The sequence below is a fragment of the Lethenteron reissneri genome, chromosome 51 (assembly GCF_015708825.2).
Source record: "Lethenteron reissneri isolate LAM-NWPU_2019-01 chromosome 51, ASM1570882v1, whole genome shotgun sequence".
NCBI lineage: Eukaryota > Metazoa > Chordata > Hyperoartia > Petromyzontiformes > Petromyzontidae > Lethenteron > Lethenteron reissneri.
This window is the reverse complement of record NC_083829.1, coordinates 4,893,874-4,908,852: the sequence shown is the minus strand read 5'-3', so window position 1 is coordinate 4,908,852 and position 14,979 is coordinate 4,893,874. Positions and strand designations below refer to the sequence as shown.

The window sequence follows — 14,979 nt, the reverse complement described above, 5'->3', positions numbered from 1 at the left end:
CAGAAAGAGGCCACAGAGGTAGCGGGAAATGCAATTTTAGAGCAGGGCTGCCGGCAAAGTGCGCCCTCTATGTGTGAATGAAAGCACATGTGGCAGAACCCTGTGGTGCATCTTCACATAGAGTTTGTTGTCCTTCCTTCGCACTTCTGATTAACACGGTTGGTTACGTACGGTGCGAAAGAAGTTCGCGACCGCTATTATCCATAATATAGTTTTTTTTTTTTAGTTAGATCGCGTAAATATAAATGTGCCATTAAAACCGCCACCACCCGACACAGCCAATTAGTAAGGTTTGTCACGTAAACAGAAGATGCCAGTTTGTTACAAGTACAGCACACCGGTGTGTTGGAGAGTAAATCCACAACATTTACAATTTTCAGGAAAGTCTTATTGAGTCTCTCGACTCTTATTTTAGGAGGGTCCTACAGAGTTCTAACCAGGGTGGCCTGCCGGATTCGAACCGGAAACTTTTACGACTCCGGCTGGGCCATGTCACCACGTTTAATGGTGACGACAAGACATTTTGTGCCTTTACAAAGCTGGGCCAGTGCTGGTGGAAGTCCGTGTAGTTTGTAGTTCTGGTTCGTTTGCATATTCCCCCCCTGAAATGCCCTGTCACTGCTGCCACTGCCAACGGTCTTGGGCTGCAGTCTATGAGTCTCTGTCAGAGGTCGCAAACGGGTTTTGATTCCTTACCCGTACCCTACCTGATACCCGGCTACCCGTACCCGGCCGGGTATCGTGTAGGGTATCGGGTACCCGATTGCGACCTCTGGGATGAAGCCATGTTGCAGTCACGGGTGGGTTGATTCTAGGAACTTGAATTGTGAGAAGAGACAAGACGTTGGGAAATGAGTGACAAACGGTTACTCACCAGTGACTCACGGCCTACCCGTACCCGTACCCGGCCGCACCAGGGTTGCAAACGGGTACCCGTACCCATACCCGGCCGGGTACGGGTAGCCGGGTATCGGGTAGGGTACGGGTATCGGGTACCCGGTTGCGACCTCTGGTCTTTGTATAACTCTATGAGCTCTATGCAACTCTATGGATCTCTATGTAACTCTATATAACTGCGATGCCATGTAACTGCCGCCACTCCGACGGTCTTGCGCTTTTGGCGTCCGTGCAATGCAACGAAGAGCTCAATTTTGGGCCTCAGCAGCTGAGATGATGAACTCCCGGGTGCGAGTCTGAAAGGCGGTCGGCCCGTGTCCAGGCGGCGTGCTGGAGCTGCAGAAGCTGTCGCGTTTCCGCTCCGCGTTCGACGAGGCCGACGATCGAGGGTGGTTCCCACTGCACGAGGCGTCCGTGCAGCCGCTCGAGCAGATCCTGGAGGTCACGCTCGACGGTAACACGGAGAGAGAGGCCACAGCCAGCATCCGTCTATCTATACACAGATGTGTGTACAGGCGGCCCTCGACGTACGAACACCCGCACTTACGAGCGCCCGCACTTACGAACATTGACTTCAAACGCGAAGTCGCACGTGCAAACTGGATGTAATCAGTCAGCATCACGCTGGGACTGAGTGTGTGTGTGAAAGCTGAGTTTTATACGCTTAGGTTTTTTCGGTAAAGTCACCATGTAGGAAAAAAATATAAAATTAAAATTAATAAAAGTAATAATAGAAATAAAATAATAAATTACGACGTTTCGGAGGCAACACATGTCTCCGTCATAAGGTGGGACCGTCACAGCTGAATTTACTGTATCATGTGATTCAGCTGTGACGGTCCCACCTGATGACGGAGACTTGTGTTGCCTCCGAAACGTCGTGATGTATTATTTTATTTCTATTATTACTTTTAGTAATTTATAATTTTATTTTTTACCTACGTGAAGTTTGTTGTCCTTACTTCTATTATTTCTTCTATTATTTTTATAATTTATCCCATATTATTTATTTATTTTTCCCTACGTGACTTTACCGAACGAACCTAAGAGTATGAATCCTTGCAGTCACGAAAGCTTCAAATCTAGAATTAAAGCTGAGTTTGTGTGTGAAAGTGAGTGTGTGGGGAGTGGAGAGCGGTGGTGTAGTGGTTAGCGCGCTGCGCAACGAACCCGGCGACTCGTGTCGAGTTCGATTCCCGCTCACGGCCAACACCGGTGACGATTATCTGAACCAGTCCTGGGCCTCTCCTAGGTCGACTCAGCCTCAAATGAGTACCTGGAACAGTGTGTAAATCATCGCCACTAGGAAGACAAAGGAGGCCGGGCGTGGTGCTGGCTTCCCACTCCCTCGTGTACCGTGCCGGCCTTCATAGGTGTTGTTCGTTAACAGCACTTGCCCCTACAGTCTGTTCAGGCTATACGGGGGATCTTTGTTTTGTTGTGGGGGAGTGGTAGTGTAGCAGTTAGCGCGCTGCGCTACGGAAGTGGTGACCCGAGTTCGACTCCCACTCACGACCATCTGAACCGGTCCTGGACCTCCTCTAGGTCAACTCAGCCTTAAATGAGGCCTGGTGTGTTTGTGTAAACATCACCACTGGGGAGACAAAGGCGGCCAGGCATGATTGTGTTCCGACTTACGAACGGGTCTCGGCAACGAATTACGTTCGTAAGCCCGGGACTGCCCATATGTATGTATGGATGTTGAACTTCATTCGCACCGTACGTATCTAACCGCACTAATTGGAGGTACCTTCACCAGACTCTTGCGACGCACTTACCGTCGGCTCTTCACCGTGTCCACGTTAACCCTCGCATAGCGTCGTACCCCAGCGTGCGGGAGCAGTGCACGCACGCTGGTGAGACGGCGCTGATGCTGGCGGTGCTGGCGGGGCGAGCGGGGAACGTCCGAGCACTTCTGGAGCGCGGGGTGCAACCGGACGGGCACGACGACCGCGGGGACAGCGCGCTGCTCGCCGGTGAGGCCGCAGAAGTCCGCGGTTCGACGCGGCAGGCCGACCCTGGTCAATACCTCCGATGGCCAGGGTTGGCTACGTACGGCGCGAAAGAAGTTCATTGTAGTGGTGACCGTTACGGATATGGTGATGTCATCCATATGAGAGCTGCGTGCTGATAGTTACGCTACGAAATTGACTAATTATAAGTGTTATGATGAAAAAACACTTGCAAATTACTTAATTGGGAAATGCAGCAATCGGAGACCCCTACTGTGTGGCGAGATGTTAACTACCTCGCCTGGTGTACAGGAGGTCGTGGGCTTGATCCTGACCCTGATGCCTATATATTGCATGCTTTCTCTGTGGTCGCGTGGATTTTTCTCCGGGTTCACATTTAGACTCAACAGGCGTTGAGAGTATTTTGCTGCTATAAATGTCCACGTGATAAGCCACTTCGTTGAGCTATCATTTGTGGCCAGGTCGCTTCTGAAAAAGAGCTGTGTAGCTCAGTGGGACTTACTTGGTAACGTAAAAAATTGTTGAGGTTAGAAACAGTCTTGACGCCCGGCATGGCTTTCTCAAGCAAGCAAGCAAGCGAATGCAATGATAACAATAACAACAACAATAATCTTGATTTGAAGCTTTCATGACTGCAGGAATCCATACTCTTTGGTTCTTTCGGTAAAGTCACGTAGGTAGAAACAAAATAAATCACGACGTTTCGAACGCAACACAAGCGCCCGTCTTCAGGTGAGAATCGCGACATCTGCGAAGTCTGCAGCGAGCAGCACGATGTCTGCTCACTTATCAGTGCCCTACCGTATTACAGACCAATTTTGACCCTATTGGTCACCCCGTGCCCTTATAAATCTCAATGTTCATCCTACAAAGTCCCATCACAAGGGAGAAACGCAGACAATTTCATTTTCTTTTTGCTTTGGTTCTGTCGGTAAAGTCACGTAGTTATTTCTAACTACGTGCCTTTACCGAAAGAACCAAAGAGTAACAACAATAATGATAATAAAAAAGTAACCCGTAAAAACAAAGTTTTTCACTATAAATCCTTTATATGCGTGGCATCGGTTTTATTTTATTATTCATTTCTGTTTTTCTTGAGTAAGAGTTTCATTTTTATCACATTGGTATTTTAAATTAAATATGACTTTTTTTTCCTAAAAAGTGGAAAATTTAGGAAATTTTTTTTCACGAAAATAAATTGTTACGCACAACGAGTCTGTGTGCAAAATGTCAGCTCGATTGGATCACGGGAAGTGGGTTAAAAAACGACCAAAAGATTTGCACGGTCGTAAGCGCGCAAGCAAGCAAGCAAGTGAACTAAATATAAACGATTTAATAAGTATAACCCGTAAAAACAAAGTTTTTCACTATAAATCCTTTATATGCGTGGCGGCTAGAGTCCTCTCGTCCTCTGGCTTGAGATGGCTACCACCTATGGGTCAGATGATTGCATTGCACCATTAAGCAATTGGTAATTAAATATTATATTTTTGTCCTAAAAAGTGTAAAATTTTTGAAACATTTTTTCACGAACATTAATTGTCACGCACAACGAGTCTGTGTGGAAAATGTCAGCTCGATTGGATCACAGGAAGTGGGTTTAAAAACGACCGAAAGATTTGCACGGTCGTAAGCGCGCAAGCAAGCAAGCAAGTGAACTTAATATAAACGATTTAATAAGTATAACCCGTAAAAACTAAGTTTTTCACTATAAATCCTTTATATGCGTGGCGGCTAGAGTCCTCTCGTCCTCTGGCTTGAGATGGCTACCACCTATGGGTCAGATGATTGCATTGCACCATTAAGCAATTGGTAATTAAATATTATATTTTTGTCCTAAAAAGTGTAAAATTTTGGAAAAAATTTTCACGAACATTAATTGTCACGCACAACGAGTCTGTGTGGAAAATGTCAGCTCGATTGGATCACGGGAAGTGGGTTAAAAAACGACCAAAAGATTTGCACGGTCCTAAGCAAGCAAGTGAACTTAATATAAAGGATTTAAAAAGAAAACCAGTAATCCGCCGCCCTCCGCAAGCGGTGCGCGCGGGCTCGCACCAGCTGGCCTCGCTGCTGCTCCGGCACGGCGCGGACCCGAACCTCGCGTGCGCCAAGCGGTGGACGGCCGTGCACGAAGCCGCCCGCGGGGGCCGCTCGCACATCCTGGCCCTGCTGCTGCACCACCGCGGCGACCCCAACCGGCGGGACGCGTTCGCCGTGACGCCGCTGGCCGTCGCGGCGCTGCACGGCAGGGTCGAGGCGCTGGAGCAGCTCATCCACAAAGGTGGGCGCCGTCGAGGGGAGTTGACGCCTCGCCCGCTGCTGCCTCCGCAGTGCCGGAGCGCAGGCCGGCACGTGCAGCGATAGCCAACGCCGTCGGATGAGATTGCGTCCGCGTCGGGGAGACTTGGGGAGAGTTGGGGAGACTTGGGGAGACTAGGGGAGACTTGGGGAGACTAGGGGAGACTTGGGGAGAGTTGGGGAGACGTCGGGGAGACTAGGGGAGACTAGGGGAGAGTTGGGGAGAGTTGTGGAGACTTGGGGAGAGTTGGGGAGAATAGGGGAGACTAGGGGAGACTTGGGGAGACTAGGGGAGACTAGGGGAGAGTTGGGGAGACTTGGGGAGACTAGGGGAGACTGGGGGAGACTTGGGGAGACTCGGGGAGACTAGGGGAGACTTGGGGAGACTAGGGGAGACTTGGGGAGACTAGGGGAGACTAGGGGAGAGTTGGGGAGACTCGGGGAGACTTGGGAAGACTCGGGGAGACTCGGGGAGACTAGGGGAGACTAGGGGAGACTAGGGGAGACTTGGGGAGACTAGGGGAGACTTGGGGAGACTAGGGGAGACTTGGGGAGACTAGGGGAGACTAGGGGAGAGTTGGGGAGACTCGGGGAGACTTGGGAAGACTCGGGGAGACTCGGGGAGACTAGGGGAGACTAGGGGAGACTAGGGGAGACTTGGGGAGACTAGGGGAGACTTGGGGAGACTAGGGGAGACTAGGGGAGAGTTGGGGAGACTCGGGGAGACTTGGGAAGACTCGGGGAGACTCGGGGAGACTAGGGGAGACTAGGGGAGACTTGGGGAGACTAGGGGAGACTGGGGGAGACTTGGGGAGACTAGGGGAGACTAGGGGAGACGAGGGGAGACGAGGGGAGACTTGGGGAGACTAGGGGCGACTTGGGGAGACGTCGGGGGGACGTCGGGGAGACTTGGGGAGACTCGGGGAGACTTGCGTGCGTGCGTCGGGGGCATCGCGTGTGCGTGCAGGCGGGGACGTCGGCGCGCGTGCCTGTGACGGCCAGTCGGCGCTGTTCGAAGCGGCGCGTGGCGGCAGCGCGGACTGCGTGGCGCTGCTGCTGCGGCATGGAGCGGACGCCAACGCCCCCAGCATGGAGGGACGCCTGCCCATCCACAGCGCGGCGCGGCACGGCCACTACCTGTGCGTACTGCGCTCGTGAATCTGCGGGGGCTGACGCCCACCACCTCCACTCCCCGCCTCCTCCTCGGCCACTTCTCGCCGGGCCCCCCGCCGATCGGGTGATCGGCACCCCCCTCGCCAGAGCCCTCTCTGAGGGACGTGGTTAAGTGCCTGGCTCACTACCGCCCGGAGTTATCCCACAACAACAACAACCGCCATTCGCCACTAAGTGGCGGTGACGTCACCACGACGCTTGTGCCAGGCCATGTGCACCTTGAGGCCACGTGAAGTGTCGAACGCCCGCTGGCAGGAGGTCACGGGGCAGACCCAGGTGCAACGGGTCGACTGATTGAGATGACCGAGATGACTGGCTGATGCACCACCTGTGCCCCCTACTGTACCAACTTGCTGTGCTTTAGCCACCCGGCGCTACGCTCGTTGTTGTGAGCGTCGCTCCTCCGCCCTCCGTTGTTGTTGGAGGGCGACTGCCTCCAACTGCCCAGTAGCGTCCTTCACGAGCCTCCTCCACAGAGGCCGATCTTGACACACACTCCAACACGTACACCGCCACTAACCCGGAGGTGGCTGCGTGCACGCGCGTGCCCGTGCAGGCGCACGTCGCTCACCAAGGCTAGCGCTGAAAATAGTCGTATGAATATGCACGCGCCCCCTTAATCCGCTGTGCAAACAGATGCTACTGCTCGCGGGAAGGGGACGGCTGGGACAGGGCTGTATGAATATGCACCCCTACTGGTGTTAAACGAAAAGAAGGAGGTGACCTGGGTGCACGTCTCGCCGTTGAGGCTATTTCCTACTGTGTAAACGCGCACGCGAGCGCAAGCACGCGTAAACAATGACGGTCGTATAGATGGTAATAGCTGCGCACCTCACACACCAACCCCGCGCTGACATCCTGCAGTCCCGCGCTCGCTCTCTCACGCACCCCCCCCCCCCCCCGCATGCAGTCGCTCCACTCAAAAATCAGACACCACGCCGAACTTCACCCACACACACAGGAATCACACTACACCGATCTGCTGAACTGAAGTTTATTAATGGCGCGTCTTTAGAAAACCCTGTGCGGCCCGGAGTAAATATTCAGCGAGCAGCGCCTAGCCCAGGGGTCGGGAACCTTTTGACTGGGAGAGCCATAAAAGCCAAATATTTCTAAATATATTGCATTGAGAGCCATATAGTATTTTTAACGTATAATAAATTAAATATGTCTTACTTTTAATGCGACTTCTGGTGCTGCATGGTTTTGCTGATGGCCTTGTAGTCTGGTTCATACGTGGTGAGGTTGAGCTTCATGCAGGCGTGACCCGTGAAATTTATCTTCAAAGCTAATTTCTGTTTACTTTAAAATGACACAGTATTATTAAGCAATATCACAAGTATTTTAAAATCAGTTCCAAACTGATTTTTTATTATTATTTTTGTCAACTCAAAATTGTCTGGGAGCCATATGCCGTCACCGAAAGAGCCATATATGGCTCGCGAGCCATAGGTTCCCGACCGCTGGCCTAGCCTATCCCTATTCAATCCCTGGGTGTACCCTCACTCTACTTGTCACCTCACAGACGCACTCACGGTGTCGCACGGACACACTGGGAGACAGACCGGGCAGCTGAACAGCTAGAGGAGAACTCCTCAACGTCTTTCCGCTCCTTCCTTTTATGCCCTCGGAATCCAAAGATCCCGGGTCACGTGGTGTTATTCTGTGCGGCCAATCGGGCGCCTACTTTTCGATTTAAAACCGATGCTTCCCATTACGCCTCGATCCGTTGTCTAGGCCCCCGTCCTCCCCACCCCGGACTCAACCGGTTTGGTCGGGGTGGCCGTCCCGCGGAATACACAGCTGTAGTCGGTCCAGGGATTTCCCTCCGACCTCCTCCTACGCGCTGCTTGTGGAGTGTTTGCCCTCGAGGCCCCATCCCCCTGTGCTGTGAGTGTCTCATTGCGGTCAGCCCGGTCAGCTTCGTCGCGCCCATACAACTTTAAGCCAATTCACGGGGGGGGGGCCGCAATGCAATTTGGCCTCGGGGGGGTCGGCCAATCTCCTGGCACTGGGAAACCGTGGGACATCCCCGCTAGGGGCCCCTCGGGTAAAAACCCATGGTACCAGGTGACCCCCTCCACACGAGACCCTACGTGGGTGCGTGTGTCAGAATCAGAAAGGGGTTTTATTCACCACTAGCGGAAGTACCCGGCTTTGCCCGGGTGAAAAATATCTTTCTTAAAAGCCTTACATATATATACACAGATACTAAGGTATTGTCAAAGCCCGGTGGGCTGTTTGTACATTTTTCCACCAACAAATATATAAGAGGCTTTCACAAGTCCAAAAAGTTGTAGAAAGTGTGGGGTAAATAGTTGATGTCAAAATGTTTCCGAAAATTGTGGTCTTCCCCCCCCCTCAAAAAATATCTTTACCCCTCGTAGGTATATATACTAACAACACCTTACATACAACAGAGGAAGTGGTATCTATTGACTCTGTAGTAGTATCTACTGACTGTACCGTAGTATCTACTGAGCCAGTAGTAGCTACTGACTGTGTAGTAGTATTTAGTGACTGTAATAACTACTGACCATAGTAGTATTTACTGGGCCTACAGTAGTATCTACCGACTATATACTCGTAACGACTAACTGTATAGTATCTGCTGACTCTATAGTTGTATCCACTGACTATAGTAGTAACTACAAAATCTATAGCAGTATCTACTCACTCTATAATAGTATCTACTGACTCTAGTAGCTACTCACCGTGGTAGTATGTACTGACTGTATAGTAGTATATACTGACTGTAGCAGTATTGACTGACTGTAGCGGTATATACTGACTGTTTTAGTATTTACTATAGCGGTATCTACCAACTCGATAGCAGTATCTACTATCACTACCGCAGTGTATACCGACTGAGGTCGTACCTGCTATCACTACAGCAGTGCATACTGCTGTGTTGGTATCTGCTATGATGAGAGGAGTACATATTGTGGTGGTGGTACCTGGTATGATAACAGCAGTGCATATTGACTGTACTCATCATTCACCCTCACCATTCACCACTCACAACTCACCCTTACCACTCATCCTCACCACTCACCACTCCCACTCACTATTCACCATTCACCCTCACAACTCACCACTCACCAACCTCCCTCACCAATCTCCCTCACCACTCACCCTCACCACTCACCCTCACCACTCACTCTCACCAATAACCCTCACCACTAACCCTCACCACTCTCACTCACCACTCTCCCTCACCACTCACCACTCACTCTCACCATTCACCCTCACCATTCAGCCTCACCACTCACCCTCACCACTCACTCTCACCACTCACCGTCACAACCACCACTCACCCTCACCACTTAACTTCACCCTCACTACTCACCATTCATCCTCACCAATCACCACTGACCAATCACCACTCACCACTCTCCACTAACCCTCACCACTCAACCTCACCACTCACCCTCAAAACTAACCACTCTCTCACCACTCACCCTCACCACTCACCCTCACCACTCACCCTCACCACTCACCCTCACAACAACCACTCACCCTCACCACTCACCCTGACCACTCATCCTCACCAATCACACCCTCACCAATCACCACTCACCCGCACTGCTCACCCTCACCACTCACGCTCACCCTCACCACTCACCCCTCACTAATCACCACTCATAACCGCCACTCATCCTCACCACTCACCACTCACCCTCAACACTCACCCTCACCACTCACCGTCACCACTCACCCTCACTACTCACCGTCACCACTCACCCTCACTACTCACCACTCATCCTCACCAATCACACCCTCAACAATCACCACTCACCCTCACCACTCACCCTCACCACTCACTCTCACCACTCACCATCACAACAACCACTCACCCTCACCGCTCAGCACTCACCCTCACTACTCACCCTCACCACTCACCACTAATCCTCACCAATCACACCCTCACCAATCACCACTCACCCTCACTGCTCACCCTCACCACTCACCACTCAACCTCACCCTCACCACTCACGCTCACCCTCACCACTCACCTCTCACTAATCACCACTCACAACTGCCACTCACCCTCCCCACTCACCCTCACCACTCACCCTCACCACTCACCGCTCACCACTCACCCTGACCACTCACCACTCATCCTCACCAATCACATCCTCACCAATCACCACTCACCCTCACTGCTCACCACTCAACCTCACCACTCATGCTCACCCTCACCACTCACCCCTCACTAATCACCACTAACAACTGCCACTCACCCTCCCCACTCACCCTCACCACTCACCCTCACCAATCACCACTCACCCTCACCACTTACCCTCACCACTCACTACTTTCCCTCACCACTCTCCCTCACCATTCTCCCTCACCACTCTCCCTCACCACTCTCCCTCACCACTCTCCCTCACCAGTCACGCTCACCACTCACCCTCACTACTCACCCTAACCACTCACCACTCACCCTCAACACTCACCGCTCACCACTCACCCTGACCACTCACCACTCATCCTCACCAATCACACCCTCACCAATCACCACTCACCCTCACTGCTCAACCTCACCGCTCACCCTCACCACTCACCCTAACCACTCACGCTCACCCTCACCACTCACCCCTCACTAATCACCACTCACAACCGCCACTCACCCTCACCACTCACCACTCACCCTCACCACTCACCCTCACTACTCACCACTCATCCTCACCACTCACGCTCAACACTCACCCTCACTAATCACCTCTCACAACCGTCACTCACCCTCACCACTCACTCTTACCACTCACCCTCACCACTCACCCTCACAACAACCACTCACCCTCACTACTCACCCTCACCACTCATCCTCACCACTCACCCTCACCACTCAACCTCACCCTCACCACTCACCTTCACCACTTACCACTCACCCTCACCATTTACCACTCACCCTCACCACTTACCACTCACCCTCACCACTCACCCTCACCCTCACCACTCACCTTCACCACTTGCCACTCACCCTCACCACTCACCACTCACCCTCACCATTCACCCTCACCACTCTCCCTCACCACTCATCCTCACCAATCACACCCTCACCAATCACCACTCACCCTCAACACTCATCCTCACCACTCACCCTCACCATTCACCCTCACCACTCTCCCTCACCACTCTCCCTCACCACTCATCCTCACCAATCACACCCTCACCAATCACCACTCACCCTCAACACTCACCCTCACCACTCACCACTCACCCTCACCATTCACCCTCACCACTCTCCCTCACCACCCATCCTCACCAATCACACCCTCACCAATCACCACTCACCGTCACCACTTGCCACTCACCCTCACCACTCACCCTCACCACTCACCACTCACCCTCACCATTCACCCTCACCACTCTCCCTCACCACTCTCCCTCACCACTCATCCTCACCAATCACACCCTCACCAATCACCACTCACCCTCAACACTCACCCTCACCACTCACCCTCACCATTCACCCTCACCACTCTCCCTCACCACTCATCCTCACCAATCACACCCTCACCAATCACCACTCACCCTCAACACTCATCCTCACCACTCACCCTCACCATTCACCCTCACCACTCTCCCTCACCACTCATCCTCACCAATCACACCCTCACCAATCACCACTCACCCTCAACACTCACCCTCACCACTCACCATTCACCCTCACTACTCATCCTCACCAATCACACCCTCACCATTATATTTTTGCCCCAGTCAACGCCGGATATTTCCCATTCGTAGCAGTTTATATCAACTCTATAACCAACTTATATTAAACGGGAACAGCGCCTTCCAAAAGTAATCTACAACCTTCGATTCGTCCTTTGTGCGATTCAAAGAATCGATTCCTGGCATGTTGGGGGTTTACATTTTGAATGACAGAGTTTTATTTTCATTGATATGTTATGTTTTAATGTTTTCAGGAGTTTTTAATAACATTTTTGCCCCGGTCAACGCCGGATATTTCCCGTTCGTAGCAGTTTATATCGACTTTAACCAACTTATAGTAAACGGGAATCGTCCGAATCTAAAGGAATCTACAACCTTCGATTCCTTTTCGCGATTCAGAGAATCGATTCTTGGCGCGTCGGGTTTAAAAGTAATTACACAGTTGTATTTTCATTGGTATGTAATGTTTTAAAGTTTTCAGAAGATTTTAAATGTATTTTCCCCCCGGGCAACGCCGGGTATATCGAGTTTATACCACAAAGTCGTCGCTTGACACGGGTGGGGTGTCGAGGCCTAGTACCGTGCAGAGCCTCCGGCCTTGCCTAGATTGCCTACCCAGCTGAGGCTGTGTACTGGGGCCAATACCCCCCCCCCCCCCGCGCTACAATAATACTGTCTAATCGCTATAATTTTATTATCTACCGACCCTATAATAGTAATTGCACACATTGGGGTGGGGGGGGAGTGAAGAGGACGTGAAACTTTGATGAATTTACCTCAGAATCGCGTGTTAATGCGTGCGCATATTTTTAATGGTAATTCAAAATGGCGTCCACCCCGCAGCGAACGCGTTGCTATCCGTTGCCAGGGGCAACCGCCGTGGTCCGCGCCGGCCGGCAAGAGTAAATAAATAAATAAAGCGTTAACTAAATAAATAAAGATTGATCGCACTAAATCGATAATCGGTCCGATTTAAAGTTTAGAGACGAAAAATCGGAAATGCCTAAGTTTACCGCGGGGCCGGGGGCGTGCCCACCTGCAAAATTTAATCTCGCCGAACCCCACGGTCCGAGAGCTAAATCCCCCGGTAGGGAGCGTACGCGGACGGACGGACGGACGGACGGACAAAAAATGAATTATATAGGTTAGATGAAAGTTCACACAGACAAGGAATTTACTTTGGCAGGAAGGTGCATACATTCAACATATAGGAATCTTAAATCTTGAATAAGTGGTGTAGAAGTCTAACTATACTAAAGGTACACAGTCTAACTAATACCTAATACTAAGGAGCTAAAGTATGTAAAAATGTAATAAAATAAAATCTAAAATATACAATAGCTATAATATACAATATAAAATTACAAAAATGAAAGTAGGGTAACATAGTGTAAATATGGCAGGGTGTCATTGTGTAGATATTGCGTTAAAGTCAGTTCGAGTGTTAAAGTCAGTTTGAGCCCCTGGCCTTGTTGAATAGGCCAGCAGCGGATGTGAAGAAGCTGTGTTTGTGGCGTGAGGTTTTGGTCCTGATGGACCGCAGCCTTCTGCCGGAGGGGAGGAGCTGGAACAGAGCGTGTCCAGGATGAGAGGAGTCAGCCACAATCTTCCTCGCTCGCCTCAGGGTCCTCGTGTGTTTAGTGGGGGTGTGCGTGCGTTCGTGTGGAGTGGTTCGAGGGGATGCCAGCGCCCTTCCTGTGGCACGCACGCTCGGCCTCTGACTCTCTCGCGCACACCGCTGTGCGTGGCGCAGGGCGCTGCAGCAGCTGGCCGAGGCGACGTCGCCGCAAGCGATCGCGGCCAGCGGCGTGAGCCCGGTGCACGCGGCCACGGACGGCGGCCACGCCGAGTGCCTGCGGCTGCTGCTCGAGGGCGGCCGCTGCGACGTGAACGCCGCGCTGGCGACCCACGCCGCCGGCGAGCACGGGGACGGCCGCCGCTCGGCCCTCTTCTTCGCCGTCGCCAACGGAGACGTCGTCTGCGCGCGGCTGCTGCTGCAGGGTGAGGCAAAGGCGGCCGGGCGTGGCGCCGGTCCCCCCACGTGTGCCGCGGTGCCGGCCTTCGTGGGCGCCGCTCGCTGTCGGGGCTACACGGCGGGGGGTGATCTCTGTCTTTGCCGCACGTAGCGGGCGCGCTGCCTAACCAGGACCCTCTGAACGCGCTGGTGGTCGCGGTGCAGAGCGGCGACCGCGACCTCGCGCGCCTGCTGCTGCGCCACGGGGCCGACGTCAACTTCCGCTCGACGCTCAACTCGACGCGCTTCCCCAGCGCCCTGCAGTACGCCCTGAAGGCACGCGGCGCACAAACAGGGGCCGCCCCCGGAGGGAGGCCGCGGGCTAGATGCCACCTAGCCACCGCCCCCCACCCCCCCCCCCCCAGCGGTGGCTAGGAGATGTTAACTACCTCGCCTGGTATACAGGAGGTCGTGGGTTTTATCCCGACCCTGAAAATGCCTGCTGTATAATTGGAGTTTGTGTATCTCTCATCATCATCACGGTGGCTAGGAGATGTTAACTACCTCTCCTGGAATACAGGAGGTCGTGGGTTCGATCCTGACCCCTGACGCCTGCTGCTGTATAATTGGAGTTTGCGCATCTCTCTCTCTCCCCGTGGTCGCCTGGATTATTTTCCGGGTCCTCCGTTTCCCCCCCCCCCTCCGCATTTACATTTTGGCTGCTTTGAATTCCCACGCGTACCGCGCTGTTGTTGAAAACGAAGCCTCGGAATACGCCGAACGGGCATCGACCCTACGAATCGGTGCGCCTGGTGCAACGCAACGGGGTAGCCGCGATCGCTGCGGGCTTGTTGCGTGCGTGCGTGCGTGTGCCGCGCTGTGCGCAGGACGAGGCGACGCTGCGGCTGCTGATGAACTACGGCTGCGACGTGCGCTCGTGCTTCGAGTGCTCGCACGGCGACGACGACGACCCCACGAGGATGGTGCTCACCTCGTCCG

The 14,979-nt window shown here is 52.8% G+C and overlaps 1 protein-coding gene across 1 annotated transcript in view; it reads left to right on the top strand.

Annotated features, from left to right (window-relative positions):
- Positions 1–14,979, top strand: part of LOC133355537 (ankyrin repeat and SOCS box protein 15-like) — a 34,246-nt gene that overhangs the window by 6,970 nt on the left and 12,297 nt on the right. The window contains exons 5-11 of the mRNA XM_061572878.1: positions 1,220–1,502; positions 2,617–3,016; positions 4,686–5,154; positions 6,139–6,310; positions 13,780–14,027; positions 14,153–14,316; positions 14,868–14,963. Coding sequence (XP_061428862.1) covers positions 1,220–1,502; positions 2,617–3,016; positions 4,686–5,154; positions 6,139–6,310; positions 13,780–14,027; positions 14,153–14,316; positions 14,868–14,963 — 1,832 coding nt within the window. The remainder of the gene's footprint in view (positions 1–1,219; positions 1,503–2,616; positions 3,017–4,685; positions 5,155–6,138; positions 6,311–13,779; positions 14,028–14,152; positions 14,317–14,867; positions 14,964–14,979) is intronic.